Here is a 20795-nt window from a genome sequence, read left to right on the forward strand (position 1 = left end):
AGCATCTGGATATCTGGGCTACTCTGCAGCCACACCTTTGCCACACCTTTGCCACACCTTTGCTATACCTCAGCCATACATTTGCACCTTTACATTTCTATATTGCTATACTGCTATACTATTACTGCTACACAGCTATACAGCTATACTGCCACTGCTAGGTAATATTGTAAGGTGGTTAAATAATTAACTACGACTAACTTCCGCTGAAGTGAAGTGGAGGGGAAAAAGCCTAGGCGCTGTGTAAGACACTGAGATATAAAGATAAGAGGTGAAACCTTCGGATGCTGCGATTGAACGGGACTCGTGCATGGCTGCTGCTTCGGGCGAAATATCCGTCTTTTTTGAAAACTCCAGGTCACTCGGAGCCACTTCTGTTTGCTTCTACTATCATCTATCCAGTCTCCTGCCCTGCAAAATTTAGTGTGGAGCAAATTGTGCAGACAAGGATATCACACTTTCAATATAGGGAGATGGCGCCCAAAAATCCGACGCAATCCATAAGAGTTGGTAAGAATGTGGCAGCCGAAGAAGCTAACAACTTGGTAAATGAAACAACTGAAAGAGCAGGCTTGCCTCTGATTAAACCTCCAACACTACCACCTCTAAAAATAGTTGCAGATGTGGGCAGCAAGGGTGGAAAGAGAATGCACAAATGCCTAGTAGCAACAATACTGCTACCTCGATTGGGCAATAATTTGACCTCTAAAGACTTGCCTTGTAGTGCAACCGCTGTTTCACTCTTAACTCAAATTCCTGTTAAAGAGTCAGCTGAAACCACAGTGGAACTGACTAATATTTTGATAAGGGGTGTTGGGGTAGAGACAGAACTCAATAAAGATAAAGATAAAGATAAAGATACAGATGGCGTTACGGATAACAAAGCACTGCTAACAATTGCCAAAAATAAAACCAAAACCTCATCTATAGCTAAAGGGCTTACAGAACTACCCGAGACTCTATGTAGGGATGATTTACTTAATTGTCCGGACATATCAATACCAATATCATCCACTTGTACCAACCATGAACAACTCTACCCTAATAACTCGGGGCCAAGCATGACACAAAAGTTGGGGGAGGAGCTATGCATAGCTATAGATAGAGTTACTGTAGGGGATGACTCACAAATTGACTCTGAATTCAACGATGATTTCGAAGAGGCTGAGGAAGTCATTCCCGGGAAAATCCAGAATATGAAAGGCTCTGCTGCAAAAAAATTCAAAGATAAATCGAGGAAAAAAAATTTAAAAACCACACAAATGCAAAGCGGAGCAAAAGCTAAAACTATCGCCGATAACAGCCCTATAAGAGAATGAGTGCAAACTAAAGGTGTGGTAAATACGATGGTACTACGGCTATCAGGGGACAGTTCGTGAGGAAGGAGCGCCTAAAGAAACCCAGCTCAAGAGTGCAGATACAGATACACTTGACAGCTGTATATCAAATATGTCTGATCAAAACCCCCCTGGCTATACATGATACTAATGGTTCTATAGGTAATATAGATAGCCTGAATACGGGTCTGAATGAAACAGACTTTCAACCGCAGACTATAACTGAGACAGGGGCCACTAAGGAAGATGCATCCCTTAATATGATTGTCCAACTCCTCAATGAACAGAGACATGAATCTCAGCAACACTACATGCAAATGCGTGCACATAATGATACAATGCAGCAGTCTTTAAACACTTTGGAAAACAAACTAGGGGGTCTCACACAAGAGGTGACAGAGCTACAACAAAGGCTTGTAGATACTGAGGAACTCTCTAGTCATACACAGACATGTGTGAACAAACACAAGATTCAGATAGCAAATTTGCAAAATTAAATTGAGGACATGGAAAACCGACAAAGAAGACAAAATCTCCGAGTCTTTGGCATACCAGAAGGGGCTGAGGGTGGAGATCTGACAGCGTTTATGGTGCAGTTTTTCCAAAAAGCATTTCCGGATTTATCAGACTGGGATTGAGACTTGCAGCTGCAAACGGTTCACAGATTACCCTTTGTCCAACGCAACAAAAATAATCAATACCCCCGGCTTGTTTTGATTTATATGGGTACATTTCTGTTAAGGCAGGCGGTGTTGCTGAAAGCCCGATCCAATAAGCCAGTCACTACAGAGTCGATAACTTTTTTTGTCAGATCAAAATTACCATGGAGAAGGGCTGGAAGTTAAGACAATTTATTGATCCAATAAAGGCCATGGGTGGTCACGCTTTTTTGCAAGAACTAGCGTGCCTAAAAGTATTAAAAAATGGTCATACATTTTTTTTTCTGATGACCTAGAAGCGGAAAAAAATTACACTCACTTTCACTCTCGTTCACACACATTTGTTCATTCTTACTCGTAAGCACTCTTTCTATGATCTATTCCAACTCACTTGATTCATTCCTTCACTGATTCCCTCACCTTCACTTACACACACCAACATGCTCACATATACACATTTTCTCTCTCACAGAAACACATTCTCACAAATACGCACACAATATTTAAAAGCTTTTTTACTTACCATGCGTAAGTGCTTATTGTTCTACAAATTTGGGGCCTGATTTAGATCTTAGTGGACGTGCTACTTTGTCACAACAGTGGCGGATGACCCGTCAGCTGAGATATAAATCCCATAGGATATAATGGGATTTAGATTTTGGTGAATGGGCTACCCTTCACCACTGTGACTGAGTAACCCATCCGCCGACACCAAATTAGGCCCTAGTCAATGAATCCGTCATATAAGTAGCCCCAAAAAAAGCTTCAGGCCCAGGACCTCAAACATTCTTAAGATGGCTCTTTAGATGTAGCACACCAGCATTACATTCCTGGAGTTAACTGAAGACATCTGTACAAATGTAAGAGTTAAGGAATTTGTTAGCTAGAATTAAGACTTCCTGAGAATTTATACATCGCGGCAGGTATTGCATCTAAATGTTAGATTGTGGCCTTTTAAATTATTATCCTCATGCAATAGCCAACTTGTGCATAACCTCTGTAAATCAAGCACGTACATCTGTTTCCAAAAATATTTGGATTTCCCAAAGTTAATTTTCTATAATGTGGTATGTAATTGGGCACAAATATTAAATATATCAACCGATTTGTACAGTGCAGCTTGTCACCCATGAGGGTATCCAGGCACTGGCACGGACCAAGAGGTCAGTTGGACAGCCAGGTGGAGGAGTGTGGCTCAATGGTTAGAGCGGCAGACCCTGATGCAGAGTTCTGGCCAGGGACCAGGGTTCGATTCCCACCTCGGCGGGGTCTCGGGCTCAATTTCCTAGGACCTGTTAATTCTCGCCTCGGTGCCTATTCTAATCACGGGCCCCACGCTGTAACTCTGGGCAATACCTTGCTTATTCTCCACACCGGCCCCAATAGCACTAAGGATGCCTGGCTTCACCCTGGGGGTGCCCAGGAGTGGACACTTCACAGGGAAAGCCAGGAGGGGTTCCACAGCGGTATGAGTATCAGCTCCAGGAAGCCGAATAGGCGACACCGGAAGATGACCGTCTGGTGACAGTGCGCTCTATAAGTACCATGACATTTACATTTACGGACCAAGAGGTCAGTTGGACAGCCAGGTCTCCAGCATTCTTCAGATATCCAGAAAGGTTAGGGAGGTCCTTAGGTGCAGGGAGAGGTAATTCTTTTCCAGTTCTTGGCTGAGGGGGATGTGGTAGTTTCCTCCCTTTATGCTGAGGGGGATGTGGTGGGTGTCGGTCAGTGTGAGTGTGGAGAAGCAGAGTTCTCTGGTGGTATTCAGGCAGTGGTTGATGTAGGTGGAATCGAAGTCATGTGGGGCCTTGAATGCCAGTGGAGTTCTCTGAGGTGGGGGTGTTGTGTGATGCAGGAGGTCTAAGATGAATTTTGCAGTGGCGTTCTGGATGGTCTTGAGTCTTCCATGAGGTGTGCGTCTATTTCCTAATTAGAGTGCATTTCCGTAGTATAGAAAGCTGGTGATGAGGACCTGGGAGATGGTGCATCTGGTGCTTTGGGGAGACACTTGAAGCAGGCAGAGGCTACGGCTCTGACTTGAGATTTCATGGTGAGTTAGTTGTCCAAGATGATGCAGAGGTTCCTACTGTGTTTGTTGGGGTTGGGGCGGGTCGGAGTTTGTTAGGCCACCATGAGGCGTTCCACTGGGATTATTTGGTGCTGAAGATGAGGACTTCAGTCGTGTCCATGTCCATGGGGGCAGAGGTATAAAGGGGGCCCTGAGAAAACTGATACTCATCATAGTGATGGTTTCCTGAGTGGAGACTTGACTCCAGGTAGTCATTTGAGGGTAGGTTGGAGGGGGCTTGTTTGTGTGTGTGCAGTTCTTTTCATCAAGGAAGTCCTTGAGATTGGGTTGGATGTCAAATTTCCTGTAGATCTTGGCAATCTTGTCATGGAAGAAGTTTGCGTGGTCATCACAGAAGTTCTGAAATGGGGTTATGTTGTGGGTTTGGCTGCAGTGTTGCTGAATTCCTTGACGATGCGAAACAGTTCTTTATGGTTGTTGACCTATCTTCTAAGCGTGACATCAGGGCTATCTTTTAGGTCTTACGTATTTGTAGATGGTCAAGTTTGTGTGCTGAATAGTGTCTTTAGTAGTACAGCATCTTCTTTCGAGGAGTTTGCAGTGGTGCTTGGTGGTTCTGATGTCCTCAGTGTACCAGCTAGCCTGTTGAGGGAATCTTCGTGTGGTTTTCTTGATGGGGTGATGATATTTGTGCAGTATGTGATCCAGAAGTTGAAGCTTTTGATGTCTTGGTTCACATTGTGGTGGTGCTTAGGCGGGTAGAGTGCAAGGGCATTAGTCAAATCACTTTTGGATGTTTAGTCTAACTGCGGCTTGCAAAGTTGGGTCGGGTGGCAGGTAGAGGCTTGAGGTGGTGTTGATGAGAGAGTAGGCTGTAGTGCACTTTGTCACTGGAAGTGAAGATGGGGTTGAGAGTGTGTCCTACACTGTGGGTGGGGTCCTTGACAATCTGGGTGACCCCAATGCTGTTGATACTGTTTATGAGTTTGATGGAGTTTGGGTAATTTTCAGCATCGAGGTGGAAGTTGTGGTCACCTAGGAGGATGTAGTCCTTGGAGCCAATAGTGAGAGGGGCGATAAAGTTGGTGATGAAATCGCAGAAGATGTTGCGGGGCCCTGGCGGGCATTAGGGTAGGGTGCTCTTGATGGTGATTTTATTGTCTGTTTTGATTCCGAATATGAGGAGTTTAATGGAAGGTATGGTGTGGTCATTTGTTTTGGGGCATATGAGGGAATCCCTTTGAATGATGGCGATTCCACCGCTGGAGTCTTGACAAGATTTTGATGGGTGAGCTTGCATCCTTCTGGTATGGTGGTGGCATTGTTGGGCGGCTGTTGGGTTGAGCCAGGTTTTGTGAGGAAAATGATGTCAGGTGCGAGAGAGCTGATCGAGTCCCAGCCTTCAGTGGCATGTTTGCACAGCAAGCGCGTGTGAGGAGAGTGCATGCAAATTGATTGTGTGAGAGGTATGTGGTAGTTGTGCGAGTGGGTGTGGTGTCACAGGTGAGGCAGCAGCTAGTGCTGGTGAAGGGGGGTGGTGTGGCATCAACGCATGCTGGTGGATGTGTAACTGCGGGGAGAGGTGAAAGGACTAGGATTCCCGACTTTGGGTGCTGTCCATGTGAGGACGTGCATAGATGGGTTTGCCTTTAGTGCGGCAACTGCATGCCTGCTATGAATGTCCTCTGTGAGCTGCACTACGCAGATGTCTGTGACTGACCTCTGACTTTGTGTTTCTGTGGTGCCTGAAGTGGGACCACAACTCCATGACCAGCGCTGAGTGCAAGGCAATGGACCCCAAAGCCATCCCCGAGTGGGCCATGAAGCTATTGGCCGCTCATCACATGACTCTGCATGACTCTCGGTCCTGTTCATTTGGGAAGTCTTGGGACTGCTCTGGGAGTTACTCACATCAATCTTCGACACAAACCCGGAATTCTTCAGGTGAGTCCCACAACAAGAAGTCAAAAAAGTCAAAGAGCTCTTCAACTTCTCCGTATCGCTCCCATTCTTCAAGTAACTCAAAGGAATGATGACACAGATCATAGCCCTGCTCCCGGTTGTTCCTGTGGCGCAGGCATCTGGCAATGGGTCTGGGCCATTTTTTATGGGTTTCCAAGAGGTGGAGCGACTTCCATTCATCTAATAGAATTTTAAGAGGCCATGAGCATAATTTTGGGCAGTTGAATCCTTTTGGAGTGCCTTTGGGCCCCAAGGGTTTAGTAGGGTCTCCGAATAAGCTCACCTGGCGAGTCCTCCCTTAGCGCTAGTCAGACCCTCAAGATCCATTGGTGGGTCTGAATCAGCCCAAGGTGCGACTTTGGGAACACCTCTTGGGACCATTCCAGTAGCATTGTGATACCTGACTGATACAGAGCCAGACTGGTGCCCTCCGACAATAACTCCAGGACAGATCAGGTCAGCCAACCTGAATTGAAGATGGAGCCCATGTTCCTTAAGGTCCCTTTGAGGAACATGGATATAGGGTAGCTGAGGATCCCGAAACTAGACACCTAGCAGAGTCCATGTTCTATGACACCGAGGGGTCGATTCCGATCCGGTAAAAAAGACGTCCGTACGAATCGTATCCGGAGCCCTCTCCATACGACTCGTACACACGGCGTACGACCCGACGAGTATGATCCGGACCGGGGCATCAGGGCGCGATCCGTACGGTCCACGTCAGGTAAGGGCGATTCGTACGGAAAAGCGCACAATCACATACACACGTATGGTGCGTACCCCCATGATTGCAGGGGTACGCCCCATATACCCAGCGTACATGGGGTATGGTGTGTACCCCCCATGATCGCAGGGGTACGCCCCGTACATCCAGCGTACATGGGGTACGGTGTGTACCCCTGCGATCATGGGCGGTACGCACCATGCCCCGTGTACGCTGGGTATACAGGGCGTACCCCAGCGATCATGGGGGGTATGCACCGTACCCGGGGGGGGGGGGCGTTCTGTAACTGTTTCTGCGCAAACTCTGCTTTTACAGTGTTTACAGCTCCGGTAAAAAAATCGTATCTGGAGCCCTCTCCGTACGACTCGTACACACGCCATACAACCCGACGAGTACGATCCGGACCGTGGCACCAGGACGCGATCCGTATGGTCCACGTCAGGTAAGGGCGATTCGTATGGAAAAGCTCACAATCACATACACACCGTACGGTGTGTACCCCCCCTGATCGCAGGGGTATGCCTGGGGGTCCGTTCCGTAACTGTTTCGGCGTGAACTCTGCTTTTATGGCTGTTTTCAGCTCCCGTAAAAAAAGGGTCGTATCGTACTTGCTGGGTCGTATAAACCAGCCGCGAGCCGTACAGATGTCGCGTACAGCGTGTTCCGACGGAGACTCTTATGGGGATTCAAATCGTACGGTCTCTGTACGATTCGTCCGGAGTCTGGCTCCTGGATCGAATCATACTTTGAGGTATGGGACGTTGCAGGGTACGATTCATACGGTAAAAACGCTCCGAATGGCTATTCGGAGCGGTTTTTCCCAAATCGGAATCGATCCCCTAGTATGAGGACCTGGCTGATGCCATTAGTCTGGACACCTCATCTATATGCTGAACTTAACTCTCCTTCCACAGTGGCTATGGAGAAAGAGTCTCCTTTTGAAATGGTGGTCCATATGGTGGATGAGGTCCTGGAGTTAAAGCTCTCCATGGTCAAGGTCAAGACCACTGTCTTGATAGAGGTGCGTCTGCCTGGAATATCCTCCTCAGAACCCTCGCTCTCCCTTAGTGAACCTCTCACAGGTTTTCTGCTCAGAGCCTGGGCCAAGCCCTGCACAGGCAATCCTATGCAGAGGATCATCTCCCACCCCTATCAAACTGCCCCAGGGATCCAGCCTTTCTCTGCCTGCAGGCCGCCTCTGTGGGCCTGGTGGTCCAGGCCTTAACCTTCAGGATAAATCCTGAAGCATTTCCTACCACAAGAATGGATATAAAATCCAAGAGGCTGGATACGTTCGTAAAGAGAATTGTCTCTTCCACCAGCCTGGCTGCTATCTGTGAACACTGCCTGCTTAGTGAGCCATTATTTCCACATTGTGTTGGATACAGTTGTGCAAGTGCTGTCCATCGTCCCGGAGGCGGCGTAGGTCATACTCTCCTAAACTATTTCTGATGGGAGGGATGCAAAAAATTTCACCATCAGATGTGGATTGGATACAACAAACTCATTGGATAGAGTTGTTGCTTCCATGGTGGTGCTTCAATGTCATGCCTGCTGAACACAACTGGCTTCTAGGAGGATGTCTAGGTATCCCTTATGGACATGCCCTTGGATGGGACTTGCCTTTTCGGTGCCAAGGCGGATTTGGCTCTTGACGATTTAAGGATAGTAAGTGCCACCTCCTAAACGCCAGAGGAGACAAACTCAGCTGTTGATGCCTGATGGATAATAAATGACCTCTTCATCCTGAGGTGGTGCAAGGACTTTTTGAAGATTAGAGAGTACTTTAGTTGGATCTGTTTGTTACCACTGAGAAAGTGCAATGTTAGTACTTCTACGCGCTGGAGTTTCCAAGGTGGCTCTTGCTCAGAGATGCATTTTGTCTTGAGTTGACCTCAGGACTCCTATTTCCGCCGATACCACTACTATCCAGAGTTCTCAAGTAGATCAAGGACGACCGGGCCTAAGTCATCTTACTGGCCCTGGATCGGGCAAGCATAGTCTGGTATCCCGAAATCCAGAGCATGAATATCTATCCTCTAATCAAGCTAGCCTTTTGGGAGGATCTACTTTCGCAGGGGTTCAGTGACAGAATATTGACCTAATAAATATCGATGTAAAAATAGAGGACAAAATAAAGGATACAAAAATATCCACTGTCTATACTTAAAAGGGTAAGTACAAAAGATAAAAAAAAATATTGTTTACAAAAATATAGTTGTTTTAAATATCGATTTTTAAATATATATAATTTAAAATATTAAAATAAACAAATATTAAATACTAAAATGAATTTATCAGAATCAAATATATTTAAAAGTATATTTTAATGCATACAACAAATAAAATTACTTTTAAAAATGTAAATGCATATACATATATATGAACATACATAGAAAAATATAAATAAACAAATATGTTAAATAATAATATAATTTAAAAAATCATAAATCACTTAATTTTATCAGAAACATATGTATACATATTTAAATATACCACAAACATTATATATTAAAAAAGGAAACCAATTTAATTTACAATGAAAAGTAAACACATTTTTTTACAATTTAATTCCAAATAATTTACAAATGAAAAATATAGAATGTTTTTTATATTATTATAATAAATCACTTATATAAATTACAACACAAAATAAATAAATTACTAAAACCAAATAAATAAATATACATTTTGCACTACATTAAAAAAAACATTTTTGTACTAAATAAATATAGAAATTAGTACTCCCACTGAACACAATACAAAAGTAAAAAAATGCACATCACACACAAATAAGGTTTACTATTCTAACTAGAATAAATATAAAATTAATTAAAATATAACATTAGAAAATACTACAATTTACTTAGCACACCAATAAATATTATAACTAACACAAAATAAAAATTATAGTCCCACTCTAGTCAGTGCAACAGTAGGTAAAGTGTTGGAAATGCGGAGGGAAAAAAATTTATATTCTCATTCCAGTCAGTGCTACAGTAGGGGACTGTTGGATTATGAAGGGGTAAAATTTACAAATCCAGCTCCAGTCAGTACAACATTAAAAACAAATAAAATATTTTAAATAAAATAAAAATATTAAAAATATATATATATATATATATATATATATATATATATATATATATATATATATTTTTTTTTTTCAAACAAAAATACAGATTTATTAATATAAAAATGTAAAATCAATTTACTTTCCACAACATCCCCCTACAAAACTTACAACCCCAATCAAAATGAAAAAAGACTTACTTGCACAATTAACATAATTATTTATCAATAAAACAAATATAATTTATGAAAAACTAAATATAAATTCATTGAAATTAATTAACTTCCCACCCTTTACCCCTATTTTACCCACATACCCCACCTAAAATGTTACTAAAAATGAATGTACACAATTAAATTAATCAATTAACAATTAAATAATTATATGCATTTAACGAGTAATTAAAAATAAAATAATATACTTTATTCCCCACCCTATAAAACCCACAACCCAAACTTACAAAGCATATAAAACTAACAAAATTATCAATTATTATTAACTAACAATTAATTAAATATTAAAACATAAATTACTTACTACCCTTTATTCCTATAAACCCCACACCTAAACAAATTAATTACACAATTAGCATAATAAATTGTCAATTAATCAATTCATGTTAACAACTAATTATTAATTAATGAAAAATAAATTACTTCTAACCCTTTAACCCTCTAAGCACACAGCCCACACCTAAACAATAAACAGAATTACTCAATTAACAATAAATTATCAGTTAAATATTAATTATTAATTTATAATTAATTATTAATTAATTTCAAAAAATACTTTCCACATTTTACCCCTATAAACACCACAACCCTTCAAAAAACATTTACATAAACAAATAACACAATTAACAAAATTAAATATCAACTAAATAATATTAATTAAAAAATAATCATGACTATATTATAATTAAATTACTTTCTCCCTATACACATATAACACCCACAACAAGCTACAGAACTAAAAAACACATCATTTTAAATAAATAAAATGTCATACCTACTAATAATTCAACTATTATAGTAAGAAACAAACAATAATTAACAAAAATATTGTGTCATATACATTTAAAATATATACTAAAAAACAATAATTAAAAAACGGTATTTTAAACAACTATATTTTGACAAACGATATTAATGACTTTTATATTTTAATAATAACTATTACTTACCTTAAAATCAATATACATGACAACAATATTCTTGCACTCGATATTTCCATTCCACAATATTTTTCACTGGGACAGGGCACGGCCTTGCACCTGAAGCTGCACACTCTTCACCTACATGCCTGAAGACTGAGCAGCAACAGCTGAGGGTGTTTGATCACTCTCCTGAAGTGTGTGATATTATCTTGGCAGCCTTCCCTTTCCCCATGGTAAATGATTTACACCTGCTGATGAGACAGATTTGTAGCTTGTGGTGTGGTATAAAACCTGTTGATCCTCTGCAGGCTTGTTCAGTACATCCGGTACACAACCGTTCTCTCAGACAATTTGGTCCTTAGGACCCGTACCACTTGTTTATCTAAGGTGATTACCCCTTTCCATGTCGGACAGACATTCACATTGCCTACCTTTTTTGCTCCCCCTCATCCCACCATGGAAGAGAAGGGATTCCACCTTTTGGACCCAACAAGGGTGCTATCATTTTCATTGAATATATCAAGGACTCCCAGGTGGCCGATCAATTATTTGTGGGCTATCATGTATGAAGAAAGGCAAGGCAGCTCACAAAGGAACCATCTCTAGATGGATCATCTTTTCTACACCATGGCCAAGAAGAAACACCATGAGGGCATGCAGGTTCATTCCACAAGATCTTAGGTTGCAATCACTACGTTAGCAAGATGAGTCCCTCTTCTGGATGCCTGTCAAGCAGCCATGTAGGCATCAATGCACACGTTTGTCAAAGATTACAGCTTAGACAGTCAGGTCCAGGGAGATGAGTCTTTTGCCCGTTTGGCCCTCCAGGACTTGTTGATATAACAGTCAGCAGACCCACCTCTGGGGAGAGAATGCTTTGGTATCTATTCTATGGTAAGGAATCTGAGGCTAGAAGTCTTCATCAGATGAACTAGGGGCATATGTATCAAGCAAGTGTTTTGAGAGTCCTTAATAGCAAACTTTAGCGATTCCCTATTAAGGACTCTCAATACATACATATGAATCGCAATATTAATTGTGATTCCTAAGTATCTCTTAATTGCGAATGACAAATTGCGATTTGCAATGAAGGAATACCTTACCATGCATTCCCATGGGCCAATTTGCGAGTACCCATTAGGTCCCCGCAAATTGCGAATGCAATGTCATGAGTGCAAGGGTGTCAAAAGGACACCCTGTTGCACCCCTGAAATGGGCATGTGTGGACATGTGGTGCACATACATGCTCCAGGTGCCTTTTTAAAAGAAATCGCAAATTACCACCAACTTGAAGGCAAAATCGCACAACTTGGGTGCTTTCAAGAATTGCATTTAAGGAATCGCAATTTGTGATTCCTTAATTGAATCACTGAATAGGGAATCACAAATGTTGTGATTCTCTATTGTACAAGGGCCTTTTGGGATGATACATCCCAAAAGGTTTTTTTCCAGTCGGTTGTGAATGTGAATTAGGCTTCATACATATGCCCCCAAGTCACTTGCCTTTCTGGTAGAGACTATTGAAGTAACACCAAATACACATCAATAGGTAGGTCAGATGTAGTTTAATGACCATTAGTCCCAACAGCTCCCAGGAAACTGCCAAACCAGAATACACAAGGAATGTTCCAACATAAACATTCTGTAACCATAGGAGAGGAATGACAATATGGGAGCATGCACAGTAATAGACATAAAAGATAGATTACTACAATATCTCCCTTCTTTACTAAACTAAATAAAAACAGATATGCAATATAAACTTAATAACTTTAACCTAAAACGTAATAAACAGGAAAATGATGAGTTAGAAAGAGAAGAAAAGGGAGAAAAATGAGAATATAATAAAACAAGAAAATCACAAGAAATTCCCACAGATCCTACTATTCCTTCCATAAGTATAAATACAGGAGAACATCATAAATCCATCCGTCTAGGTTGAATCCGAATCCTATTACTCCTCCTCGGTGGAATATACTCAAGCTTGCAATTGCTGTTAGGATTTTCTTTCTCATCCCTTCCATCAAAACACATTTGTGAAATAACCTTCTCAGGCAATTTATAAATGCGTGAAAGATTCCACCAATTTTTTCCATTGACTCTAACGGCACACTTGGCAACAGCATCAAATTCATAGGAAAGTATCCAGTGGTAGGTGAAGCTGCAACACACGTGGGTATATGGTACTACTGGTCAGTCCTCGTCGCCAATTTGAAGTAACACCAAATATACATCAATAGGGAGGTCAGATGTAGTTTAATGACCACTAGTCCCAACAGCTCCCAGGAAACTGCCAAACCAGAATACACAAGGAATGTTCCAACATAAACATTCTGTAACCATAGGAGAGGAATGACAATATGGGAGCATGCACAGTAATAGACATAAAAGATAGATTACTACAACTATCTAGCCGCAGATTCCCTACCGGTTCCCCCATCCTCCCTGTTCTGTTAACTGTGTATCTAACACTTAAGAGATCCTTCTGGACTTCATACTGGCACACTACTAATTTCTTTTCTTTTGACACGCTCGAGGGAGCCCAGAGACACGCCCACCTCTGCTGGCCACGCCCCCCCTCACAGATAAATAGAGCGCGCTGATCACTAGCGCCGCTCTACCTACAGAGATACTCCTGAGGCGAAAAGCCGGGAGCCTGACATTGCAACTGATCGTTTTTAACCCATTATTTCTTGCTTGTGATTTTAAAACTTGCACGCTGCACTTTGCACTTACCCTGTTACTCAGCCTAACAGCTGATACATTAGCTGTCCTTGGCAACAAAACGCTTGTTTGCTCAGCCGCCATTGACACGCTCGAGAGAGCCCAGAGACACGCCCACCTCTGCTGGCCACGCCCCCCCTCACAGATAAATAGAGCGCGCTGATCACTAGCGCCGCTCTACCTACAGAGATACTCCTGAGGCGAAAAGCCGGGAGCCTGACATTGCAACTGATCGTTTTTAACCCATTATTTCTTGCTTGTGATTTTAAAACTTGCACGCTGCACTTTGCACTTACCCTGTTACTTAGCTTAACAGCTGATACATTAGCTGTCCTTGGCAACAAAACGCTCGTTTGCTCGGCCGCCATTGACACGCTCGAGGGAGCCCAGAGACACGCCTACCTCTGCTGGCCACGCCCCCCCCCCTCCGACGCCCAAGTATCCACTATAAAGTATGGATCACTGCCGGAGGCGCGCTTAAGGCAAGCTCGTCTGCGCTCGTCCGCGACGAGGACGCGACCAGCGCAGACAACTCTGCTCAAAATTGCTCGCAGCCTCCACGGTACACTCGGGAAACCCTGATCAACCTGCGAGAAGTCGCCCATGAAGGAAAGCTCATCTTTGACGACACCGCCTTTCCTCTACATGACTTCACTCACAAGGGTATGCTCATGGGAGGCCTTTTGAATGTCAGATCACTACCAAAACATGCCAACGAAATCCATCTCCTCATAGAATCCCACCATTTGGACGTCCTTTTCCTAACCAAAACGTGGACGCACGCTGACTGCGACATTGAATTAGCATGGGCTTGCCCTCAAGATTTTAAAATACTGCACCTTCCCAGGCCCAAAGGCCATGGTGGCGGAGTAGGCATTATCTACAGAGCCTCCTGGCATATTAACACCTTAGACTTGGACTCAGTTGCCGGAACTGAGCTCCTCGGCCTCTCCATAAACTGCCAATCCGGTGGTATTTTCACTGCAATTATCTGCTACCGACCTCCAGGGCCTTTCACCTCCCAACAACAGCAAGCGCTACTCACCACCTTTACGAACATGGTTACTTCCCACAACAAATTAACCATTTTAGGAGATTTCAACCTTTGGCCAAACGGTAGTCTCGATACTGGTCTAGAAAACCTCCTGCTCTCTTGCGAAAGCGTAGGACTCCACCAACTGGTTAAGCAACCCACCCACGCAGCAGGCAACCGACTCAACCTCATCTTTTCTAGTCCTGGTTTAATACAGTTGAATGATACTCTGCCCATGAGCTGGACAGATCATGCTCTTATCAAATTTTATATCACCTGTACAAAAACGAGTAAACTGAATAAAAACACTCCACAAGAATTTTTGTACAGAAACTGGAAAGCTCTGGAAAAATTCAGTTCCACCACCACTGTCTTCAACGTGGAAGACAGCTTCTCCCTATCCAACTCGGTTGAAGACAACTACAGAGCCTTTACTACGAGGATAGTATCCACCACGGACTCTATTGCCCCACTAAAAAGATGTAAACCGAAAGGCAGAGTACCAGCCCCATGGTACAACGACTCCCTAAAAACTCTCAAACTATCCAGTAAACAGGCCGAGAGGAAGTGGAGACAAGGCTACTGTGAAACAAACAAAATCATCTGGAAAAACAAGCTCTTAGAATACAAATCTGCCATCACGAAGAGCAAATCCTCCTACTACTGCTCCACCATAATCAACGCGGCAAATAGCTCCAAAAGCATCTTCCAGATCCTTGATAACATTATCCACCCCGATTGTGCCAAGAAAACTATCCCACCCTCACAGATCCTTTGTGATAATCTCGCACAGTTCTTTACCGATAAAATTGAGACCATCATTCACAACCTTGCTACTCCCCCATCGCAAGACAATCTAAACTCTCCCGGAGCCACTAACACCAACTGCGATCCGCCGAGCCTAGTACACTTATCTAGTGACTGTCTTCAGGCCCTCCCCCCTATCCCCGAAGCAGATTTCGAGAGACTGGCACACGGAATCACCTCTGGGTCTCCCCTCGACCCACTGCCCCCTAAAACCTGGAAAGCATGCGGAACTGAACTATTCCACATCCTCCGTAGGATCTGTAATCAGTCTCTTTGCTGCGGACTCGTCCCCTCCCCCTGGAAGCAAGCACTTATCACCCCGTTGCTAAAAAAACCCTCCTTGAGTGCCTGTCCAATTTTCGACCCATATCGCTTCTACCCTTTCCAGCGAAAGTGGTGGAACGCTGGGTTAGCTCCTGCCTATCGACACATCTTGAGCAGAGTCACTTTCTGGACGACTTCCAATTCTGATTTCGACCAGCCCATGGCACAGAAACAGCTGTGCTTATAGCCATGGAAGAACTTTGTATGCGTGCAGACAGGGGCCACGCTGTGGCCTTGATCTTATTGGACCTGTCTGCCGCATTCGATACGGTCAACCATAGGATTCTGCTAAAGAGGCTCCAAGAGGCAGGAGTCGAGGGTACCGCCCTGCTCTGGTTCCACTCATACCTGAGAGATAGTTAGCAGGCTGTGTCCCTCCCCCCTTTTCAATCCGCAGTCTCCCCAGTACCTCACGGTGTACCCCAGGGCTCGTCCATCAGCCCGATCCTTTTTAATGTTTATCTAAAACCTTTGGTCACCCTAATCAAATCCCACAGACTGAAAACTGTAAACTACGCGGATGACACCCAGCTCATCCTTTCATGGGAGGGGGAAGATTCTATCCCCATGGAATCATTCCATGACTGCTTAAGAGACACAGCTGGTTGGCTACACCTGAATTCCCTGCAATTCAATTCCGCCAAGACCGAGGTCCTGTTCTGTCCTGGGAGCCGAATCCCTCGCTTACTTCCTGCGGAATTCCGGCCCCCGGAAAACCCAGAAAAACCACAGCCGATTTCCAGTGTTCGCAATCTGGGTGTTATGCTAAACACCAACCTCAGCATGGAAACACGGATAACCAAAGTAGTTTCCACCTGCTCGGCCCTACTGCGCTCTTTACGCAAAATCATGCCACTCCTCCCTGCCCAGGCCCGAGCACTGATAGTCAGGTGCACTATTCTTAGTCGCCTTGACTATTGTAATGCTCTTCTGCTCAAGCCCCCTGCTGTTCTACTGGACAGACTCCAAAGAGTCCAGTCGGCTGCAGCCAAACTGGCCCTTGGTTGGACCAGGAGATCCTCGGCCACTGCAGCCTTAGCCGAGCTACATTGGCTCCCTTTAAAGCAACGAATAGCATTTAAAGCACTGTGCCTGGTCTTTAAGGCACTTCACGGAATGGGCCCCAGACCCCTACAAAAAATGTTCTCTTGGTACACCCCCACCAGAACACTACGATCCGCCACAGCCTGCCTTGTGTCGGTACCTAGATTTAACAAGGTAAGGACCGGGGGAAGATCCTTCTGAGTGGCCGCCGCCAAGCTTTGGAACAGTTTGCCGGTCGATATTTGCCAAACTTCACAACTCCTGCCATTCAGGAAGCGAATCAAAACTTGGCTCTTCCCTTAAATCCAGTCTACGTCCAATCCCGAAAAAGCCTCCCATCTCCTCCTTCTCAGGAGTAAGCTCTCAGCGCCAGGATACCTGCCAGGTGACAGCTGCGCTCTACAAGTATTTTAAATAAATAAATAAATAAATAAATTTTCAGTTTGGTCTGTGTTTGTGGTAAGGAAAAAAAGGCAAGAACTGAGGCCAGCATGCTGGAGTGACAATTATATAGTCACTGCACATGTCACTTCCCTCATGGATGATGATGATGATGACAATTCCACGCAGAGCCGAACGACACCACCAACAGGGGCGCATGGACACTGCTAATGTTTTTTCGGATTCAGTCTGACACCTGGGTAATATTTTAAGGTAAGGAATCTGCGGCTAGATAAAGTATCTACTAGGTAAGGCATTACTGAAGGTAAGTAACTTGTTCATCAGTTTGTATCTACATTTTACATCACAATTCAACACCAATACACATTCACCTCGAGCTTCTACAGCACATTGCATCACATTATTTAGTGCTACTCTGATGCACAAAACCCAGTGATCCCTATATGAAGTCTTTGATGCACAGCACCTGACATGCTCATGTGGTACAAAATAGTTGCAATGCTCCCCTGATGCATATCGCTGTGTGCTACTCTAGATCACACCACCTAGTTCTCCTCTCAGATCCTCTCCAGCAAAGCTTTGCTGAACATCCCCTTCTGCTCTCCTGCTTTGACCGTATGCTGCACTGCTGCACATCCCACTACTCCCCTGATGTATCTTACTTTGTCTCCACTGCCCATCATGCAATGCTTTGCTGATGCACTTCTTTAGCTGCATAGTTATGTAGGTTTATAGGGTTACTTACGGCTATTGGTCTCTGTGCATTGACACCTGTAAATGTACTTGTGTGTGTGTAATTTCGAATGTATGTCAGTCAGGGTTGTATTGGCCTACAGGGCAATCAGGGAATGCCCAATGGGTTGGTCTGACATGTCAGTGTGTGGGCTGGTTTTTATGGTCTGGCGTGAAAACGCTGCTGTCAACAGACAATTATATGAGAATTACTAGAGAGGGACTTTGGCTCCTCTCAGGTGCTGGGAGCCAGGAGTGCATGTTTTGGTTGGACAGAGTTGTGCGCTTCAACAAAAAAGTGCTTGCCCTCAAGATAGCTGTGATCATTTTGTTGATTTATCCAGAAGCCTCAGTTGGACTTTCAGTGGCCCACGCAACATTGTAATGCTATTAAAGTGTCTTAGATATCTAGATAATTGATGTTGTGGTACTCTGGCAGCACCACAGATGGGAGGAGAGCAGTCTTTAGCTGACATGGATTTTTAGGTCTGGCTTGACAATGCAACTTTCACATGACCTTTTAACCAAACCTGTTAATTATTTCACCGTCCTTTGCTTCTACACAAACACATATTAATTGCCATGCTATTTACTTGTAATGCTTCACATTACCATGCACAATTCTTTCAATAAAGACAGTTTGACCTTGCCAATGCTTGTTTTTCTGATTTTGGACCTGTTTTGTGGTCTGCTGGGCCGATTTTTACTGTTGATTTCCCTGATGATAAATGAAACATTGCCTGTAGTAAGCTCAAATTCATGCAATCTTGCACACCTTGCGAAACACTTACACAGCGTGTCTTTAAAAGTTCAAAACTGTCCCAATTTACAAACATGGGCCTTATTCTTTACCTATCTAATTCATTAACGGGGGATCAATTTTATTTTAGTGCCTGTGCCTATATATTGTCGCAGTTTGACCCTGATGTCACTTGAAGAAGAAAATGATTTACATATGACTATTTTCGTGTGCCTGCTCTATGTGTGCATGAATGTCATGATTCTCTCTGTAGGAACAATTCAAGAATCAAACCTAATCTCTTTGTCAGTGTTGGCCTGAAACAGCTTTTGGATAAATTAATGAAACACAGGAAGGCAGGTTGTTTCAAAAATGAGTTAATTCAGATTTGCCTTTTTATTGCTTCCCCAGGTGCGGCCACATTTCCAGTATCGCAGCTGGTACTACCGAGACCTTTGATTGCAATGGAATGGTGGGCCGTTATGTGAACATCGTTATACGAGGCCGAAAGGAGTGGCTCACGCTTTGTGAAGTACAGGTCTTTGCTGAACCGGAATGACAAAATCTTGGCAAATAAAAAGAGATTTCATCAAATCCCCATTAGCTATATTCAATTAAACTTACACAGAAATTTGCATATTAGTGAGCTATTGTATCAATGCATTGAACACACATGAGTTGTTCTGAAATTGCTTAAACAAACTGCTAATTCAAATTACTGCACTAAAATTTTTGTTATTTATTTCTATATTCTTCATTTTTCCTAATTTGATTAAAAAATATGTTGAAGTGTTTCTTTCAGTTTAATTCAATTAATATATAGCTGTAAAGGGTTTTCTATTGTATTAAATGTATTCTGTAATGCATGTATTCGTAATGTAACCACAAACTGAATAAGGAATTTGTTAGAAAACTGAGACACCAAAACGCAAAATTTCCAGTGGCTATACTAGATGGTAATAAATGTTAACACAATCCAACCTATTTGTCTTGTCCTGTGTATGAGAAACAACCCCTTTTAGTGTGCCAATCCCATTTCTAGTGTTTTATTTTATTGTTTGTTTTTAGACTCTGCACACTGGGATACAGCTGTCCAGAGCTTATGTTCTGACCCACAAAAAATGTCAAATTGGCTAAGCCCTCATTGGCATATTTAACTCTCCTGAAAGACAATAGTTTGTGTAGCCCACAATTTTCCCATGGCATGGAAAGTAAAATGGAATGCAGAACTACTTTACCATCCAATAGTGTGATCATGCAAACATGACGTCAGGCTTACCACTGTAGCCTGGCTACCTAAGTTTTAAAAACTGCAGCCTATCCTGTCAAAATAGTCCTTTTTGAAAGGAGAACCCCTTCTTTTTTAGTATTAATATGTCACCTTTATGTAAGCCTCGTAGCCCACAAGGCAGGTTACATGGTAGTTAAATGAAGGACATGTAGAAATGTAACATTATCATGGCCGTACTGCAATTAGCACCAACAAGCTATTTTCACCGTTTGGAAGCTGGCAGCCACATAGGGAAACACTGAGGAAATAATATTAAATATTCATTCTCCTCAATCCAGTTAGGGACCAGCTGAATAAATGATTGAATAACTATTTTTAATATTTATTAGAACATTGGAATGTTGGGAGCTCCATTGAAAACAATGGAGTGCTCTGGGCTTATAATGGCTGGTATAAGCCGGGAGCTCCAACATTCTGTTTCTTTGATCACAGCTCTGGCTGTGAACAAAGGCTTCAGGGAGCCTGAGAGGATTCCAATCCTCTCACGCTTCCTAAAGGCTTTGTTTTTTATGTTAGAGCATTCTGTCCTCTAGTGACAGAATGTTCTAATAGCCTTATAGCCCTTCGTACATGGGGTATACCGCTATTAAAGTCCCTCTCCCTTGTTAAAGGCCCTCGCTTTCGGCTCGGGGCCTTTAACGCTGGAGAGGGCCTTTAATAGCCGGTATAGCCCTCTACGGCGGGCTATTAGGCTATATTAAATGTCCACTTAATGGTGATGTCAGACTTTTAATAAATATTTTGGAAATGTCTTTT

The 20795-nt window shown here is 43.1% G+C and overlaps 1 protein-coding gene across 1 annotated transcript in view; it reads left to right on the forward strand.

Annotated features, from left to right (window-relative positions):
- LOC147709539 (fucolectin-4-like) overlaps positions 1–19728 on the forward strand; it is a 97189-nt gene extending 77461 nt beyond the window's left edge. Inside the window, exon 4 of the mRNA XM_086928078.1 lies at positions 19160–19728. Coding sequence (XP_086784204.1) covers positions 19160–19307 — 148 coding nt within the window. The 3' untranslated portion in view covers positions 19308–19728. The remainder of the gene's footprint in view (positions 1–19159) is intronic.
- Positions 19729–20795: the final 1067 nt, after the last annotated feature.

The sequence above is a fragment of the Lissotriton vulgaris genome, chromosome 6 (genome assembly GCF_964263255.1).
Source record: "Lissotriton vulgaris chromosome 6, aLisVul1.2, whole genome shotgun sequence".
Lineage (NCBI taxonomy): Eukaryota > Metazoa > Chordata > Amphibia > Caudata > Salamandridae > Lissotriton > Lissotriton vulgaris.